The sequence below is a fragment of the Lethenteron reissneri genome, chromosome 36 (genome assembly GCF_015708825.2).
Source record: "Lethenteron reissneri isolate LAM-NWPU_2019-01 chromosome 36, ASM1570882v1, whole genome shotgun sequence".
Classification (NCBI taxonomy): domain Eukaryota; kingdom Metazoa; phylum Chordata; class Hyperoartia; order Petromyzontiformes; family Petromyzontidae; genus Lethenteron; species Lethenteron reissneri.
The window spans coordinates 4,651,877-4,668,475 of NC_083814.1; the positions used below are offsets into that span (position 1 = coordinate 4,651,877).

Below are 16,599 nucleotides of genomic sequence, written 5' to 3' on the forward strand. Positions count from 1 at the left end.
GGTGGAATAGTTTTGTTCCCTATATATGGGAAGAGCAACGTATTGCAAGTCATGTCAGAAAACACTACGTTGATTTCAATGTATTAAAGTGTACAAATGAATTACCAGTATTGTTTCCAATGACCGTATCTGGGCGATAGCGAGCTGGATTTGTGGATCTTGACAGTGCGTCATTGTAATAGAACCGGTTTGTTCCACTGTGAGGGGCGAATAAAGACATGAGAGAATCGTTATCACTGATTTCTTTGAAGCAAGTTGACAGCTATATGAGTATTTCATGCTATAACCAGTATTACAAGAAATACAAGTAAACAAATATATATTGAGCTTATCTTTAAAAATCTAAAAAATCTTCGTGACCACGTTCACGGTGTTCCATGACATTGCAACAATGACAAATATTCTTTGAGCATTCAAAGACCAGTGGTCCGGTCACCGTGGTTGCCACAAACACAATGACTGTTGACAACGTTGCACCCCACCTATTGAATCCCATGAGGGCATTGTTAGAGCCGGGGTCTCTGGCTTCTGGCCTCCATTGCATGCCTCCATCTTTGAAAAATATGAGGCAGAACGAGGAGTCGCCATCCGTGCTCAGAACGGCCTGGAAGGTGTTCGTCTGGAAGTGAAACAGCACCGTCAACTGATTAGTCATTCATTCCGAGTAGACTATCAATTGCTGGACATACGAGACAGAGTTGTAAGAGTATAAATTAAGTCATGGCGGGTGATAGAGCATGCCACTATATAAAAAGTAGTAAAGTATGGATGGATAAATACACAATATCGACTAATGTATTGAATTGAGCAAGGACATGCTATTTTTATATGGAATTACAGCATGTGATATTTACCTCAGTCCAAACTATAGATTCTATGACGATCCAAGAGCTAGAAATATCACAAATAAATATGCATGCTCTGTTGCCACTTTGATTTACCCTTGATCATGAAAACTGTTACGATTGTAAAATAATGGTTAGCTAATAATTTTATTTTAGTGCTCGTAAAGGGCAGTATTAAAAAAGAGGTGGTTAAAGGGGATGAATCAGGAGTTGTTGTTGGTTTGCGAAGATGGAAAAAACTTGTTTCCCCATTCCAGAGGTTCTAACTGTATATGTCATGACACGAACTGACCAAGTGAGATAAAAACTCTCGTGTGACGGATGGCCTTTTGTTATCTTTATGAAAACGTGTTTTTTGTTAAAGATGTTCCATACAGGTATCAAAAATAGAATGTCAGTCTGTACCTCGTGCACAGAACTGGGGGAACTGGAATTTGTTGATAATTTACATACAAAATGCATTTACTCTTGGTTTATTCCACACAGTATGCAGGTTCACCACCCACTCGCCTAACTTCTTGCCAGTTGCAACCCCACCCTGTAATCTGGTTAGAGCCACCACGCTTGCCTTCAACTGAACAATGTCAAAATTGAGCGTTGTTATATTTCACAAGATACCTTGAATCAAGGAGGTTTTGTACCTTGGTACAAACATTTTTTTGTGAGTTGCTGACAAGCTGCGGATATATGTATTATGCTAACATATGGAATATGGTGACATGGCCTTTAGTATTATGTGATATGGTGGCATGACCCGGTGTTATGGGATATGGATCAAGCTGTGGACCCTGGCAATAACAGTCAAAAACCATGGTTATAGAGGGACATGGAATTTAATTGTAAGAAACATTTGGTGAGACTTGTACAATGATACTTGCATTGTACAGCATTTCCACCACTTGCTCAGGGCTCTAAACAGGAGAAGAGTACCACCGCAATGCTCATTTGAGCCAAGAAATCACTATGACTTTTGTATGAAATCACTGGGATGGCCTTACGTAGTTAAAGTTGATTCTGGCAGGCACAGCCGGGGCCTCCACCCAGGTGATCTTCAACATCCATGTGGGCTCATAGCCACGTGTGTCTGACTGGCTGCTAAAGTTGGCTCGGATCTGCTCCATCACCTTCCCACGAAGCGTCAAGGCATCATTTTTATTGCTGAGGCCTTGAGTAAAATCATACTCCTGTCAAGAAACAGTGGAATTTGTAGTTAGCTGCAACAATTAATTGTGATGCATTTTCCTATCAGAACACAAACTGCAGAATAAACGGACAAATCACGGTAAGTCGATTGGCGGCAGGTTGAGTGTCGTGGGTGAAAGCGTAGGTATTCACACCTCTTCCAGGATATCTTGTCCGTGTGCAAGATTAGGCCACACACACCCTCCACATGGGCTCTCTAGAGCACCCTCTAGTGGACGTCATTCAGCCAGATACCGTGTATGCAACCCAGATCAAGATAAGCACTTTGTGTGTTTTGTAAAGCCACTGCTGCTTCTCCATGCCATGTCGACCAGAGATTTTGTTAAGCTATAGTGGTGCCTGAGAGTGTAATTGGAACTCAATGAATTATGCACACCATGTCAATGATTTGTTTCCTATTCAAGGTTACTTTTAACAAACCTGATAGTACATCGCCCCAGTGTCTGAGGAGAAGTCAGCATCATCCCAGAACACGGCAATCATAGGGATTGAAGAGGCATCTGTAAAACCGTTGATGAAGGGGTTGGGATAGGCAAACCTCGTTGAATCTTCGACATCTTTGAAAATAATCAGGCCATTGTCTGTAAACTGTAGATCAGAAGCATAAACAAGATACCATGAGTACAATTTATATTAAAAAGAAAAGCGTGCATTAATGGTAGAATCAATTTTTTTGCTGTCAATCATCACCTTAACTGAAATCACCTTTGTCAGCATCATCAACACCATCCTACTTACATGTAATTGTAATAAACTAAACTGCGAAACAATTTTTATTTTACCTGGTAAGGCCCACTGAGCTACATAGCTCTTTTTCAGAAGAGACCTGGCCACAAATGATAGGTCAACGAAGTGACTTATCACGTGGAAATGTATAGCAGCCAAATACTCTAAATGCATGTGGATTCTAAATATGGAGAGAAAACCGGAGGACTCGGAGACAAATCCACATGACCACGGCGAGAGAGAGAACATGCAAACTCCAAATATACAGGTGTCAGAGTCAGGATTTTACCCACAACCTCCTGTATACCAGGTGAGGTAATTTATACCTTACCACCGTGGTGGCCCATGCCAACACCATTGGCTCTGTGAGGTGATAATTGTGTTTGCACTTAACTATGCAAATGAATAAATGTCAAGCAACGCATGAAATAAAAAAACAAATACATGTTCTTAAGGATTATGCTAAAAAATGCACATGCATACACGTGTTATTAATTTATGTATAAAGTAAAGAGTTTAAACATAACTGGCTACTGTACTTACATACAACCGCTGGTAGAACTTGGAGGCAAAAGGAAATCCATACGGAGGTGAGAAGAACCGAGACACTGAATCCGTGGACATGATCTTCATAGTTGTGTCACCCACAGTTGGTCCATATTCGAAAAGTCTTTTCTCTACATATACAAAATAAACACAAATTGCCACATTTTAGAATGAATCCTTGCAGTCACGAAAGCTTCAAATCTAGAATTTTACAGTGCGTTCATAAGTGACATATCAGTGGATGTTGGTCTTCAAAATACTTACTTTCCTGGTTAATTGCCATAGTCTGCAATTAACTTTAGACGAGCTGTAATGTTTCAATTCGATTTGGGTTCTGCATGTGCTGTGTAGGATTTACAATGGCAGGTCATGCACGACTAACCTAATTATCTGAAGTAATGGGAGGTAAGGGACTGCTCGGATAAAAAAAAAATCACAAAGCTAGGATCGTGCAAAACACGTGTAAATTAGGCTATCAAAACATTGACATAATGGGGGTGACGGCATTGAATGTGTCATCTGTTTTTGGTTTACTTGCCGGCGCATTTGCAGTCACGTGAGCACCGAGTCACTGACCATCAACGAGTGAGGAGCCGCTAATAATTCAACCATAAGGACGTCAACTAAACATCGTCACTACATATTACTCCCGTTTGCAGTATACATAGAGACTAGGCTCGAAAGAAAGCTGTCTCTGGTGTGGACCAATCAGTTTCAAGGACAATGCATATATTAACAGAGTATGTTTTTTGTTTGCATTCTGACCACAAGTATTGTGGTTAATGCAGACATGATTCCTTGTAAAAGGTTTCGGTTTGGTGTTTTAACATCTTAACACCTTTTTCGATTTAAAGCTTTCGTGACTGCAGGGATTCATCTTCTTGGTTCTTTCGGCAAAGTCACGTAGAAGGGAAGCAATAAAATAATAAAATAAACAATAAAATAATTCTCACGACGTTTTGGCCACAACGCAAGCAGCCATCCTCAGGTGAAAACCCTTCTACGTGACTTTACCGAAAGAACCAAGAAGATCTTAACACCTGTTTTGTTGCCAGAAAAAAGGGGAAAACCTATTCTTACACAATGACTGTATTACTGCATACATGACCTCTTTACACTTTGTTGTATTCCACATAATTTACTTTAAAAAATAGTTAAACTACTTGGTGAATTAGAACATGAATCATTTACAATTAGTGGAACGTAACTGTTCAGGAAATACATTTTTCATTGTAATTTTCTAGCATACAGTGTCTCCCTGCCCAATTTAGTATTTGGCTGCTATACATTGCCACATGATAGGCCTCTTCGTTGAACTATCATTTGTGGCCAGATCGTTTCTGAAAAAGAGCTGTATAGCTCAGTGGGCCTTACCTGCTAACATAAAACAAAAATTTAGTAAAATGTTTTTATTAAAGTCGGTGCTCATCCCCAACATTGAACCAGTATGGAAAACAACATCTCAAAGGACAGAGACCTCAGTCTCTACAGAGGACAAATGAAATTTAATTTTCACAGTGGTGCTTATTTTATCTAGCTTTGAAAAATTATGAGCTGAACTCACAATCTCCAACCAGCCTCACCTTATTTAATATATGGACAGCAGAATACAGAGTTTTGATACATGAGCCCACTTTACACTGCTTACCTGAGTTAGACACAGTGGTGGAAGTCGATGAAGTCGTTGGAGATGTCACCGTTGAAATGCTACTAATTGTTGAAGCCGGAGTGACTGCTGCATTTGTGGTTGAGGCCGTAGACGATGACACTGTTGATATTATTGTTGTGTATGAGGTGGGTGAGTTCACTATCAGTTGAGTCACAGCTGTGCTTGTTGACTGGTTTGTAAGTGCAGTCACTGGTGTGCTATTGGTTGGCAATATAGTTGTTGATGTTGTTGCCGAGCCCACAGATGTGTTAACTGCTGTCGTGTTCGATGTAGCAGGCGACAACAGCGGATTCGCACTTGTCGACGCTACCGTTGAGGAATTGGGAGCCGCTGGTGTCATTGTGGCTGTGGTTGTTGTGCTTGATATCCCAAATAATATTGGTAGAGTCACGTTTGTGCCATTAGGTCCTATTGTAGACATTGCTGCGGTGGTCACTGATGTCACAGTGGTCTTTGAAGTTGCGTTTGATGCTGCTGTAAGAGCTACGGGACTTGTTGCATTCATATTCACTAATGTGCTTTCGGTCCCAACTCTCGTTATTGATGCTGTTGTCGACTCCACAGCTGATGTATTCGCTGCTGTGTTTGAGGGCACTGTTATTGGTGATGTGTTTACAATGGTAGTGGTTGCATTCATAGAATCTGTTGTATGTGTTACCGGGGCGGCTGATGTTGAGAATGATGGAGGTTGAGTAATTGCAGTGAATGATGCATTTATTGGTGCAGTCGTGGCCGATACACCTTCTGATGTGAAGAATACTGTAGAATTACTCGTTGTGTTTGAGGTGGTTGATCTTGGTGGACTTGCTGTCTGTGGTGACTGTGTTGAATTATCAGTCCATGGCGTGGTTGAATATGTCGTTGCCACTGTGAGAATAATTCAATAGTTTACAATTAATCAATCATTCTTATGACTTAAACAATCTTTCAATGTACCTTGCAGTAAAGCAAGAACAATACGCATTATTTACTCAGAAAAGCCTGAGTATTAAGACGATTTTTCATAAGGATCCTTACTGATCGATATTATCAGGAAACTAGAATGCGCCCGAGAAAAACAACACATTTCACACTGGGTGATACTCAGTATTGTCATCCTTTGGCAACCTTGCAGCATTATGCCTAAAACACATGCCAAGCCTTCATAGTCACCCACAAGGGTTATATTTGTTTAACTTATAAGGCCTCCTGGAATTGGGAATATTTAGGCTTATTTGGTCACAGGCCAATGTATTTCTATCATCAGTTACACAATGTACGTTCATATCTGCTGATGGAAAAACTGTATGTCTCGTATATAATGTACTGTACAAATACACAAATGCTGTCTATTTACCTGTAAATCATAGAGTTTCTGTTTTTGAACATATGCAACGCCTACGTGTTAAACGTAAGCGTTGTATATGTTAAACTGACAAATGCACCATGATTCTAATATCACCATTAAGGGACAGAAATTTGACATTGTATTATTAACAGATAACCTGAGCACGCTAATGACCTTGTAAATGTTTTATCACAGGCCTTAAACCCACATATTTTAAGGTGGTATCTTACCAAGCGTTATTTTTACCAAGAATGACACTGGACTTTGAAACACTTTTCACACTTAACACCAAAGATAATTTCCCTCAGAAGTTACTTAATGTCCAGCAGGGGGTCAGCAACCAAAATAACAAGAAGAGCCATTTTTTCTAAATCCGTAAAAAAAACTCAATATTACAAGAGCCACACAATGCACATGAATACGAGACGGTAATCCTTAATAAATAACGTCACGAAGCAGTCCCTTAAAGAGCCGCATGCGGCTCCTGAGCCGCAGGTTGCTGGCCCTTAATGTACAGTCTTGCACCATTAACACAGTTCCCATCATTTAAATATTTACAGTACCATATATGAGCAAATAGTGATGTGGGAAGATATTCTATTCAGTGGCATCAGAATTTCTAATTGTACATTTGACTGAAAGTCCGATAAAATTTCCAAAATATCCCTCAATTTTAATGGTACATTTTCTCTATTATTTGCTCTGTAATGCAGCCTACACAAGAGTAGGGAGATAGACTCACGTGAGCATGTTGCATTTCCATCACCTGCAGAGGGGGAGGAGAAGATAGCACCATTAAGCACCGTTATAACTTAATCGTAAAAAAATTTACTTTAACCCAAACAAATGCTCACCAAACATATATAAAATATTGTAAAGGCATAATAATGATTTCAAAATGCTGAATTAAAATGCATTGTTATATCACTATTTACAGGAAATCAAATGAGGCTAATATCAGATGGCCATGTATAGACTCATCATAAAGGTCTCATCCCTCTCAACCTCCACACCCGCAATGCGGTTGGTGATACAAATCTAGATTTAGGAGAGTCCCAGGTGTTCCCCGACATGTCAACTGTGGTTACTTCAAGTGCTTCTGTCATGGGCCTGCCAAACATCACTGAAGCTCTCTGTGGTTTCATAAAAAAAAAACTATGTCAGGTCTCGTCCTATGTAGTTTTTTTTCACGATTCTTTTGCAGTAAAGCTCTGAAGTTACACAGCGCAACTACAAAAGCCCACGCAGTAGTTATCGACATAGTACATTTGTAAATGTATACAAAAATCTTGTTTTCAATATTGTGTGGCCTGAAAAAAGAACACAAACAGATTGGCTTGAAACAAATCCCACTGTTATGGATACCCTGTACAGCACAGGATGGCAATGGAGCGTTTACTTGTGTTGCGTTGATATCCTGGAGCGCAGGGACAGCGGTATGACCCCACTGTGTTCTCACAAACCGTTCCCAAGCCACACATAGCTGGGACTCTCCCACACTCGTCGATGTCCTCGCACACAGTAGCATTACCTAAGGGAAATCATTTAACGTAACGTTTAATATATACACAATGTAGATGATGAAAAAAAACATTGTTTTGTATTGAGTTTACACTACTTTTGCATGTTTTTTTTATTCGTTTAACTTCCTATATCGATTAAAATGTTGCTGTATTGGTCTCTTATTTAAAAAAAAAGAATACTTAAATGTTTATATATTTTAAATATTTCAATACGAGCGCTATATTCTGAGCAGCGGAAACTTTATCCTGCACATTATTACGTGTCTACCTTGGCTAGGTGGACAAACTGTTTTAAGTGCAAATCCATCTCATCACTTTTGGATTCATAAAATGAATACCATTTAGTGGGATGTAAACAGTAGTTATAACATGTGGTTAATGTAATATACCAATAACGTGTTTGACGTGATATATACCAATAACACCTTTGCAGTTATACCACTTTAATGTATCGTTACCTGGGTTGTTATCCCCAATGTGGGTGTATCCTTTAGCACAAGAGCAGCTGTAAGATCCAATCGTGTTGACGCACTGTACAGATTGGTCTGTGCAATTTGTCAAACATTCATCGATGTCACTGCACATTCTGCCATCTCCTGTAAAGCCTTGTTTACAAATGCAGTTGTAGGAACCTTCGTTGTTAGAACAGGTGGCATTGGTATGGCATGTGTTTTGAATTGCACATTCATTTATATCTGCAAAAACAAAAGACACGGCACAGTGTATGTGTCATTTTTAAAAGGGTGTGCATTTATTCTATGACGTCATACCTACAGTGTATTTACCACATTGCAACAGACATTTGCTCTGTCAATTACAAAATACTTTATACGCATACACAATTCTAACTATGTGTTTAACAAACCTTCTTTAGAACTGCTATATGTGTTTAGTTTGTTGTCCTTCCCTCTGCACCTCCGATAAGCACAGTTGGCTACGTATGGTGCAAAAGAAGTTCAAAATACATACAGTACAATCTGGGTTCCCTTTCGAAATTATCCCCTGTTCTATATAAATGATACACTCAGAATTTAAACTTGTATCCGTTGGTTTTTCATTGTACCATTAATCCGTATATGGAAGTTTACTGCTTCACATCTGTGACACGCTCGTTGACACATTTTCACTACCTGCGCAGTTTGTCCCATTGTAGCCAGGAAAACAGTTGCACTTGTAGGACCCTGGAGTATTCTGGCAATAGGAGTTGTTTGTGGATAGGCAGGGATCGATCGCGGCACTACACTCATTAATATCTGCAAAGAAATGAACACAATTTTTAAAAAATGTCAACTAAGTTTAGAAGATTACAACACATTCGAGCGCACTGCACCATGCACTAGGGTATATTAATTATGTTCCCGGTCTCACGGCTAACAACCGTTGCATGCATTGACCTCCGTGCTGAAATATGGTCAATCAACCCCATGACTGACAGCGGCCATCCTACAACAGTGAAAGAGGACTGCTAATTATTATTATTGTAGACTCAGACGTAGGCGACGAGGATAAAAAGTTCGGAGCAACAATCATTGTCTTGGCCAAAAAATAATTGTAGGCACTTAATCCAGGAGAAGACTGATCACGGCTTATAATGATGATGTGTGTGCGCGCGTCTCTTTCTCAAGTGGAGTGTTTGTCCATCTATTTCATTATTTTATTTTGTATTTCTTTGTCTGCCTACTGTGTCTCATTTCAATGTCTATGTGTACATCTATTTGATTGTTTATGTTGATGTCTCTGTGTTGATGCATTTGTGAATTATGCTCTTTTGTTGTCTGTGTTTTTGTTGATTAATTCTAAAACATCGCGCTATGCCTGGGGTTATGCCACGGGGGCAGCACACCGATTGTGGAACAATGCTCTACAGCACAAACTGTGTCAGTGTACTTGGCCCATGCAGTGCGATTCCTATGGCAGCCAAGGTTAAAAAACCCAAGGGACCAATTTTTATAATTAGCAATGCACCATTGTATTTTGTATACAGCACTTCATACGTTTGACAGGTATTTTATGACTCAGAATTTGAAACAGTACTCGTAGGATTCACGGAAGATACGTCTTTAAAAAAATCATGAATAATTTCTGAAAATGGTATGATCTACCGTGCTGTACAATTGTGCAGTGACAAAAGTTGACAAGTCAGCTCCAGCAAACAAAGTTTCATGTTGAAAGTGCTGAGGACGTGTGTCACCTCTTGCATCCTGCGATTATTTAATACGTTCCAGAGCCACTCTTTGATCGTAAAGAAACTGAAAAAAACTACAAAAGACCAATTTTACATATGCGACACATTTGTAAAAGTGTGTTTACCTTGACACAAGATAGAGCCAACCCCTTGATACCCTTCCTTGCAATTGCACTCGTAGCTCCCGAGCGTGTTGAAACAGACACCATTTTCAACACAAAGCGACGAATTGAGGGCACATTCATTGATATCTGCACATGCAGAGAACAAAAAAAATTAAAACATTTGGATGTACATAATAAAAGTACTCTTTCACGAAAAATACTTTTGTGATAATGCCTCACTGATGCAAATATTTTTACTTAAAGCTTTCGTGACTGCAGAAATTCATATTCTTTGGGTCTTTCGATAAAATCAGGTAGATAGGTTCAAATAAAAGAACAAAAAACTACGTTTCGAACGCTACACAAGCGGACGACCGCTTGTGTTGCGATCGAAACGTCGGAGTTTTTTGTTATTTTCTTTGAACCTATCTACATGACTTTACTGAAAGACCCAAAGAATATGATGCAAATGTTTGATTTCATATGTCATATATCGTAGGTTATTTAAAATACTCAAATGACAATATCACAGTTAACCGTTAGATATCTTTCAATTACCATCACGTATTAAACTTAATATTCAAATAGGAAAAATAAATGGTTGTAAAATCGCATTCAACTACCAAAAAGACATTACCCCTTCTAATATTTACGTTTTGTCAATATATTGTAACAATGTAATTGATACCTTGGCACATAGAGCTGTCGATGGTGGTGTTGATGTAGCCAATGTTGCAAGAGCATGTATATCCATGATTGTTGTTCAAGCATGTCTGATTGCATTTGGCGGGTACTTCCAGGCATTCGTTCACATCTGCCGATCCATCAACGGTGCATAACACAATCAGGTTATGACATCACATTTCCCCTCTGTTTTTGAGCCCGAAACAGGAGGAGGATTTCTCCACAATTCGGGTCGTCACTTGATGAGGGGCTGGTACTAATTAGCGGTGAAACGTCGTACTCAGATCGTAAATGTTGTGGGTTTAGTCTCCAACACATCGGCGTGCTGAACCAGAAGCTAATTGGCATGTTTCGTTTAGGTGACAAACCTTACTAATTGACTGTGTCGGGTGGTGGTGGGTTTAACGACACGTTGATATTTACGCGATCTAACCAAAAAATAATCTATTATGGATAACATTGGTCACGAAATCCTATGTGTTAATCTACTATAAGCAGATTTACAATGTTTAAGCATTATTAGGTCTCGTCTTCCGGCAACGGCAGTTGAAACAATGGTGGAATTTTCTTAAATCCGCCCAATCTGGTCCACCCAGAGGTGTCCATGTGTGCTGCACAGTTAGTCCATGAGGAAAGTCGTGTGGGGTAAAGTGTGGGTACTCGCACCTCTTCCACAACATCTGGGATAGCATGGAAGAGTAGGTAAAAAATATACTCCAGTTGAGGTTCTCCTGCCAGCAATGGAGTGAACAAGCAATCGGAGTGCCGCACCTTGACCACCTTTGTATATGCATACCCTATGTGTTGCATTCAACGTTCTATTTGTGGTGTTTTTTTTTATCATTTCTCAACATCCAAAATATCTGAAAGTGACAGTACTAAGTCTAATGAAAGTGTGCAATCTTGTTAAGCAAAATAAATATATGCCTATGGGACCTTTTTTGCCAGGATTGAAATGATGGAAAAAACAGAATAGGTCTTGACTTAAAGCTTTCGTGACTGCAGGAATTTATATTCTTTGGGTATTTCGGTAAAGTCACGTTGATAGGTTCAAAGAGAACCTATCTACGTGACTTTACCATTTATTGTAATAACACAGGAGGTGTAATAACACAGGAGGTGTTAAGACGTTCAATCAACAAATAGACACCTTTTGAAAGGCGTCAAGGCTGCATTAACCACACACGATTGTGGCAAAACATGCAAACAAACATGCTCTGATAATGTATGCATTGTCTTTGAAACTAATTGGCATATACCAGAGACATGGCCTTGTCTCACCAAGACCAGAGAACGCAATAGGTTTCTACTTGGTGTTTGAACATCTTAACACTTGTGCTATTGCCAGGAAGGGTAAAACCGCTTATTCTTTTTCAATAAAAAGTTATGATTATTCATTATCACTGCAGAAAGTTGTTCATATTATTATATAGTGGATTTTTATGGCATTTTTTTTATTGAGTAAGAAAAAATATTAATTGATTGCGTGAAAATTGTCTGTACTGCACCTTATTTCTAATGAATGAGGAATTAATGAACACAATTAAAGAATGAAATATGTACACACCGTAACACTTGCTCCCGTTGCCTGTGAGCCCAACGGGACAGGGCCCACACGAAAAGCCTAGGGAGGGTGCAGGTTGATCTGTGCAGTTCACTCCAGGATGACAAGGGCTGTCTACACAGGCATTGTAGTCGTCCGTGCAGTATGCTCCCGCGTAGCCAGGATCACACAGACAGCCGGCAACCTTCAGACGATCGCAGCAACACGGCAAATAAATTAAGCTTGACATGGGTTATGTACGCAAACTCAAGCCATCTCCCCCCTAAGGGCCGATCAAGCATTATGATTAAACAGTATTCAAGTGCACTGATAGTGGTAAATGTATGGGTTTTCCAATACATAAACTGAAATGCTGTTTTCTGACTTCACATCCAGATAAGACATTATTTTTTACCAAAATTACGTAATTTTGCCCCTAAGTACTAGATTAAAATGTACGACATTTGAAGAATTATAACATTTTGTATATGTTGGGTAAATTTTTATCCAGCACTATGCTGTACATATATGGCTATTTAAATACATTCTTGAAACTTTTGAATGAGCAATTCATAGTTAAAGCTAAAATAAATGTAATAACTATAAATATATTTTTAAAAGACAAACTTTCCACCAGCACAAGGTGTCCACCACTTAAGAATAACACGCAAGGGATCACTTGAAGTCACATTCAGTAACTATTTTAATATATAGATATTTGACCAACTTTATATATTTTTTTATTTTAAGCGTGAAAACTGAACCACAAATACAACTTTCATGTGGAAAAAAACACATCCTAATTTTGTGGGGAAGAAACTCACAAAGCAATCTCGTCATTTAACATAGATTGAGGAAAGCCAACACATGCGTCAATAACACTGCCCTGAAGAGGAAATACATATTGTAAATATATTCATAGCTACGAAGAAGGGACATCGTCTAAACGTCACCCATTAAATATATTATTTCCATTATAAGGGCAATGTTATTGAAATATGTGTTGAGTTTGTGTTATTTGCACTTCTGCCCCAATGCCAAAGCAATATCACACTGTTTTGATTCATGGAATAAAAGGAGAGTGACCCATTAAAAAAAATTCGTGTTGAACTTTCCAGAAAAGTAGTTTCCTGGAAACAACTATCATGTAATGGCTGCAAGTGAATTGGTCAAGTGAATGACTGCCCAACTGACCTGGAAAGTGGATCCGTCGCTGCCGGTGATGCTCAGGGTGATCTGGTTGTAGAGGCACGTGGAGTGGGCGCTACAGTTGCACAAGGTGAGGTTGAGCAGCAGCGAAGTAGAGGCCTTGCCGTCGCTGGCACTCACCACGCCAAATGCTGGCTCTGAGCTTCTGGGGCTCCACGTCAAAGTCCCATCGGCTGCAGAAACCCACCACCAACAGTAATCAATGAGCACGGATGAATGACGTTCATGGATTGTGTTTGTATAGTTGTTCAGAAAATAATATTTATGCAGAATTTTTTGTTAGGCCAGGCGGGGTAATAAGGTTGGGGAACGCGAAAGGTGAAGAGTAGTGAAGTAACACCGAGAAGCGAGGTAGGGTCCCACACAGGGAGTGCATATTATAAGTGAAAAAGACACAGTAGAGTGATGTATTTTAAATACTGCAAAATATATTTCTGAATGTATTACACAATAAAAATATTAACCAGTGCAACTGATGGTCCCGCATATGTATTGCATATTTCCAGGACGAAATTGGTCCGGTCAACCTATAACAAAGCCCAATGTCAGCTCAAGTTCTGACCTGATAAAATCTATTTTCTGACTTGGAGTCTCTGAATCTCCAAATATCCACAATTCAACTAGTTAAATATTCATAATCTCTGTTCTTGCTCAAGCTCTTTTTGTTCCTGGCCACCTTCAGAGGCATCGGGGGGCTCTGCCACCCAGCAAATTTGTACGAAAATTGTCACCAAGTTGAACGATATGTGGAATAAAATATAACAAGAACCTTTCTAAAATTTTACATCGAGATGTCAATTTATTTAGCACGGAAAACATAAAATTATCATCACGTAGAGCAACAATTGTATCAATTCCAACCACTGACTTCTCAAAAATGCCAAAATAAATCACACACACACCTGTGATGTTGAGGTCTGAGGAATTTCTTGAAATGGTAAATACAATGGCGTCGTTGTTCGGGTCCACTGCGCTGATATTGACTGTAACTACTTGATTCAGCGTGGCAGAAATTTGCCCGTCGCTGGTAATGTTGGGAGGGAAGTTTTCTGAAACAAAACAACACATATCACTTATAGATTCACGCACAATAACGCATGTTAGATATGTCTGTGTTATAATAATTTACACTTGTAAGGCACACTTCATCCAAGGATCCCAATGCACCTCTGTGTTATACACTATCAGAGATAAATCACAGTAGAAAACCGTAGCAGTATGTGTACATTGCGTGATACAACGATGTATCGATACTCAATGGTAAATTAATCTGCGACTTTGAGATAAGTACATTGTTAACAAAACTAGAATTTAACACACTAAAATACAGTAATTCCCATCTTATGGAAGCTTCGAAGTAAAACAAAACAGGTGTTTAAAAAATATGTACTGATGCATATGTAATGGTATCACTAGTGTCGCTTTACTCAAGTAGTGTGTTAGATGTACAACTATTATTTATTACTTATCTTATAATTCATGTCCTATCGTGTGTTTGAAATGTTAATGTAGGACGCCACTGTTTTAACTATTTGACGATTCAACTCCTAAGATGCTTGAGTATGGCTCATTGAAGGCGTAAATTATTCTAAAGTAACGCATGATGTGAAAATTGTCCTCAATGTCACAGCTCAGCTTGTCTTAAGTGACTGCTAATCAGGCATGTAATGTTGAATACATTGTTAGAGATGCTTGCATACTCACGAATCGTGCAAATAAGACTGAAAAGGATTGATTAGTTATGATTGGAACCATATTGTATGCACGTTATACGCTATTCTTGCATTCAGGATAATGCGGCACACACGTCTATCTCTATAAACAATACAAATGACAAAAAAATCATCTGGGCCAGGGGGCTGATTGTTACATGCCTACTGCTTATTGTCAGGTCAAGAATTTATGTAGATGTACAATGCTACTTTCTCCACTGGCACATCTGAGCCGAGCCAGCGGGAGGACCCTTACGGTACGGGGTTTTTCCCACTGGCTATTTGCCATGCTGAGCTAGAAACAAACCATGATACATTCATCTCACAAGACGTATGAATCTGGCTCGGGGCCAAGCAAGGGCAGGAGCAGAGGTAATTGCAATTTAATTGCTTATAACATCAGTCTATACACTGAGAGGACACAGCATCAACGCTTCACGTACACGCATCTTGCCTCATTTGTTGCGTGTGATATAAGTAACCTGACCCGCCCCTACAGGACATCCGTGAAAAAGAGCTTCACGGCTAATCGGATTCCTCCAGTCTAAATAAAGATTTCAATTCTGAAGTGGCACGGCTCGGCTTCTCCAGTGGCAGGACAACCTTGGCGCCATGTGAGCTGCACCGTGGCTGCCTTGGGCAAGGTCCCGGGCATTGCTCGAGTAGTAGAGTGAAAACAGAGGCACAGCGTAATTCAACTCACGGAGAGCTTTCTGCTGAGAGCCAAATTCCATAGCGCTCTGCGATGTGGCCACCCCAAAGTTGGTGTCCCCGGTACTCAGCACGTCAAATATGCAGTCAAACTGTCCTCCACATGAAGCGTTAATGGAGGCAAGTCGTTCTGCAGATATCTGACTTATGAGTTCTTCATAGAATGTAGGCACAAAGCTGTTGTTGTTGAATGTGGACCAAGTCTCCCCACTGGTGGCGTTATAAGTAAACAGGCTTGTGCTTGGCTTTGTTTGCCCTGTAAAGAGATGGCATATTTTTGTCGAAATGTGTTTTTAAGAAACATTATTGATATACGTAAGCAGCAACAAGTATAAACCAACAGTACAAACGCTCGGTTATTTCAGCTTTAAAAGCTGCGGTGCAAAGCACCAAGGTGGAGTTCTAATTCACTTATATTTTACATTGACAATTTGTGGAATGTAACTGGTGTTCTTTTCGCTCACATAATTTAACGTTTTATTAAAGTCACTATGAATATACACTCTGCTCAACGTAGCAGGCAGATGTGTCACCTTAGTGAACATGTTTATAAGTCTTTGCTGGTAAATCTGAAGAGTCTTCTATCAAATGAGCACATAAAACATATGTTAC

At 39.5% G+C, this 16,599-nt stretch overlaps 1 protein-coding gene across 2 annotated transcripts in view; it reads right to left on the reverse strand.

The window, feature by feature from the left end:
* LOC133351031 (mucin-19-like) overlaps nt 1–16,599 on the reverse strand; it is a 285,024-nt gene that overhangs the window by 156,635 nt on the left and 111,790 nt on the right. For both annotated transcript variants that reach the window (XM_061565914.1, XM_061565915.1), the window contains 16 exons: nt 15,980–16,243; nt 14,467–14,613; nt 13,550–13,737; nt 12,380–12,560; nt 10,817–10,942; nt 10,150–10,275; nt 8,970–9,092; nt 8,298–8,534; nt 7,716–7,847; nt 7,059–7,082; nt 4,969–5,856; nt 3,318–3,451; nt 2,469–2,636; nt 1,844–2,029; nt 483–619; nt 106–197 (listed from right to left, as the gene is read on the reverse strand). In XM_061565914.1, coding sequence (XP_061421898.1) covers nt 106–197; nt 483–619; nt 1,844–2,029; nt 2,469–2,636; nt 3,318–3,451; nt 4,969–5,856; nt 7,059–7,082; nt 7,716–7,847; nt 8,298–8,534; nt 8,970–9,092; nt 10,150–10,275; nt 10,817–10,942; nt 12,380–12,560; nt 13,550–13,737; nt 14,467–14,613; nt 15,980–16,243 — 3,153 coding nt within the window. The remainder of the gene's footprint in view (nt 1–105; nt 198–482; nt 620–1,843; nt 2,030–2,468; nt 2,637–3,317; nt 3,452–4,968; nt 5,857–7,058; nt 7,083–7,715; nt 7,848–8,297; nt 8,535–8,969; nt 9,093–10,149; nt 10,276–10,816; nt 10,943–12,379; nt 12,561–13,549; nt 13,738–14,466; nt 14,614–15,979; nt 16,244–16,599) is intronic.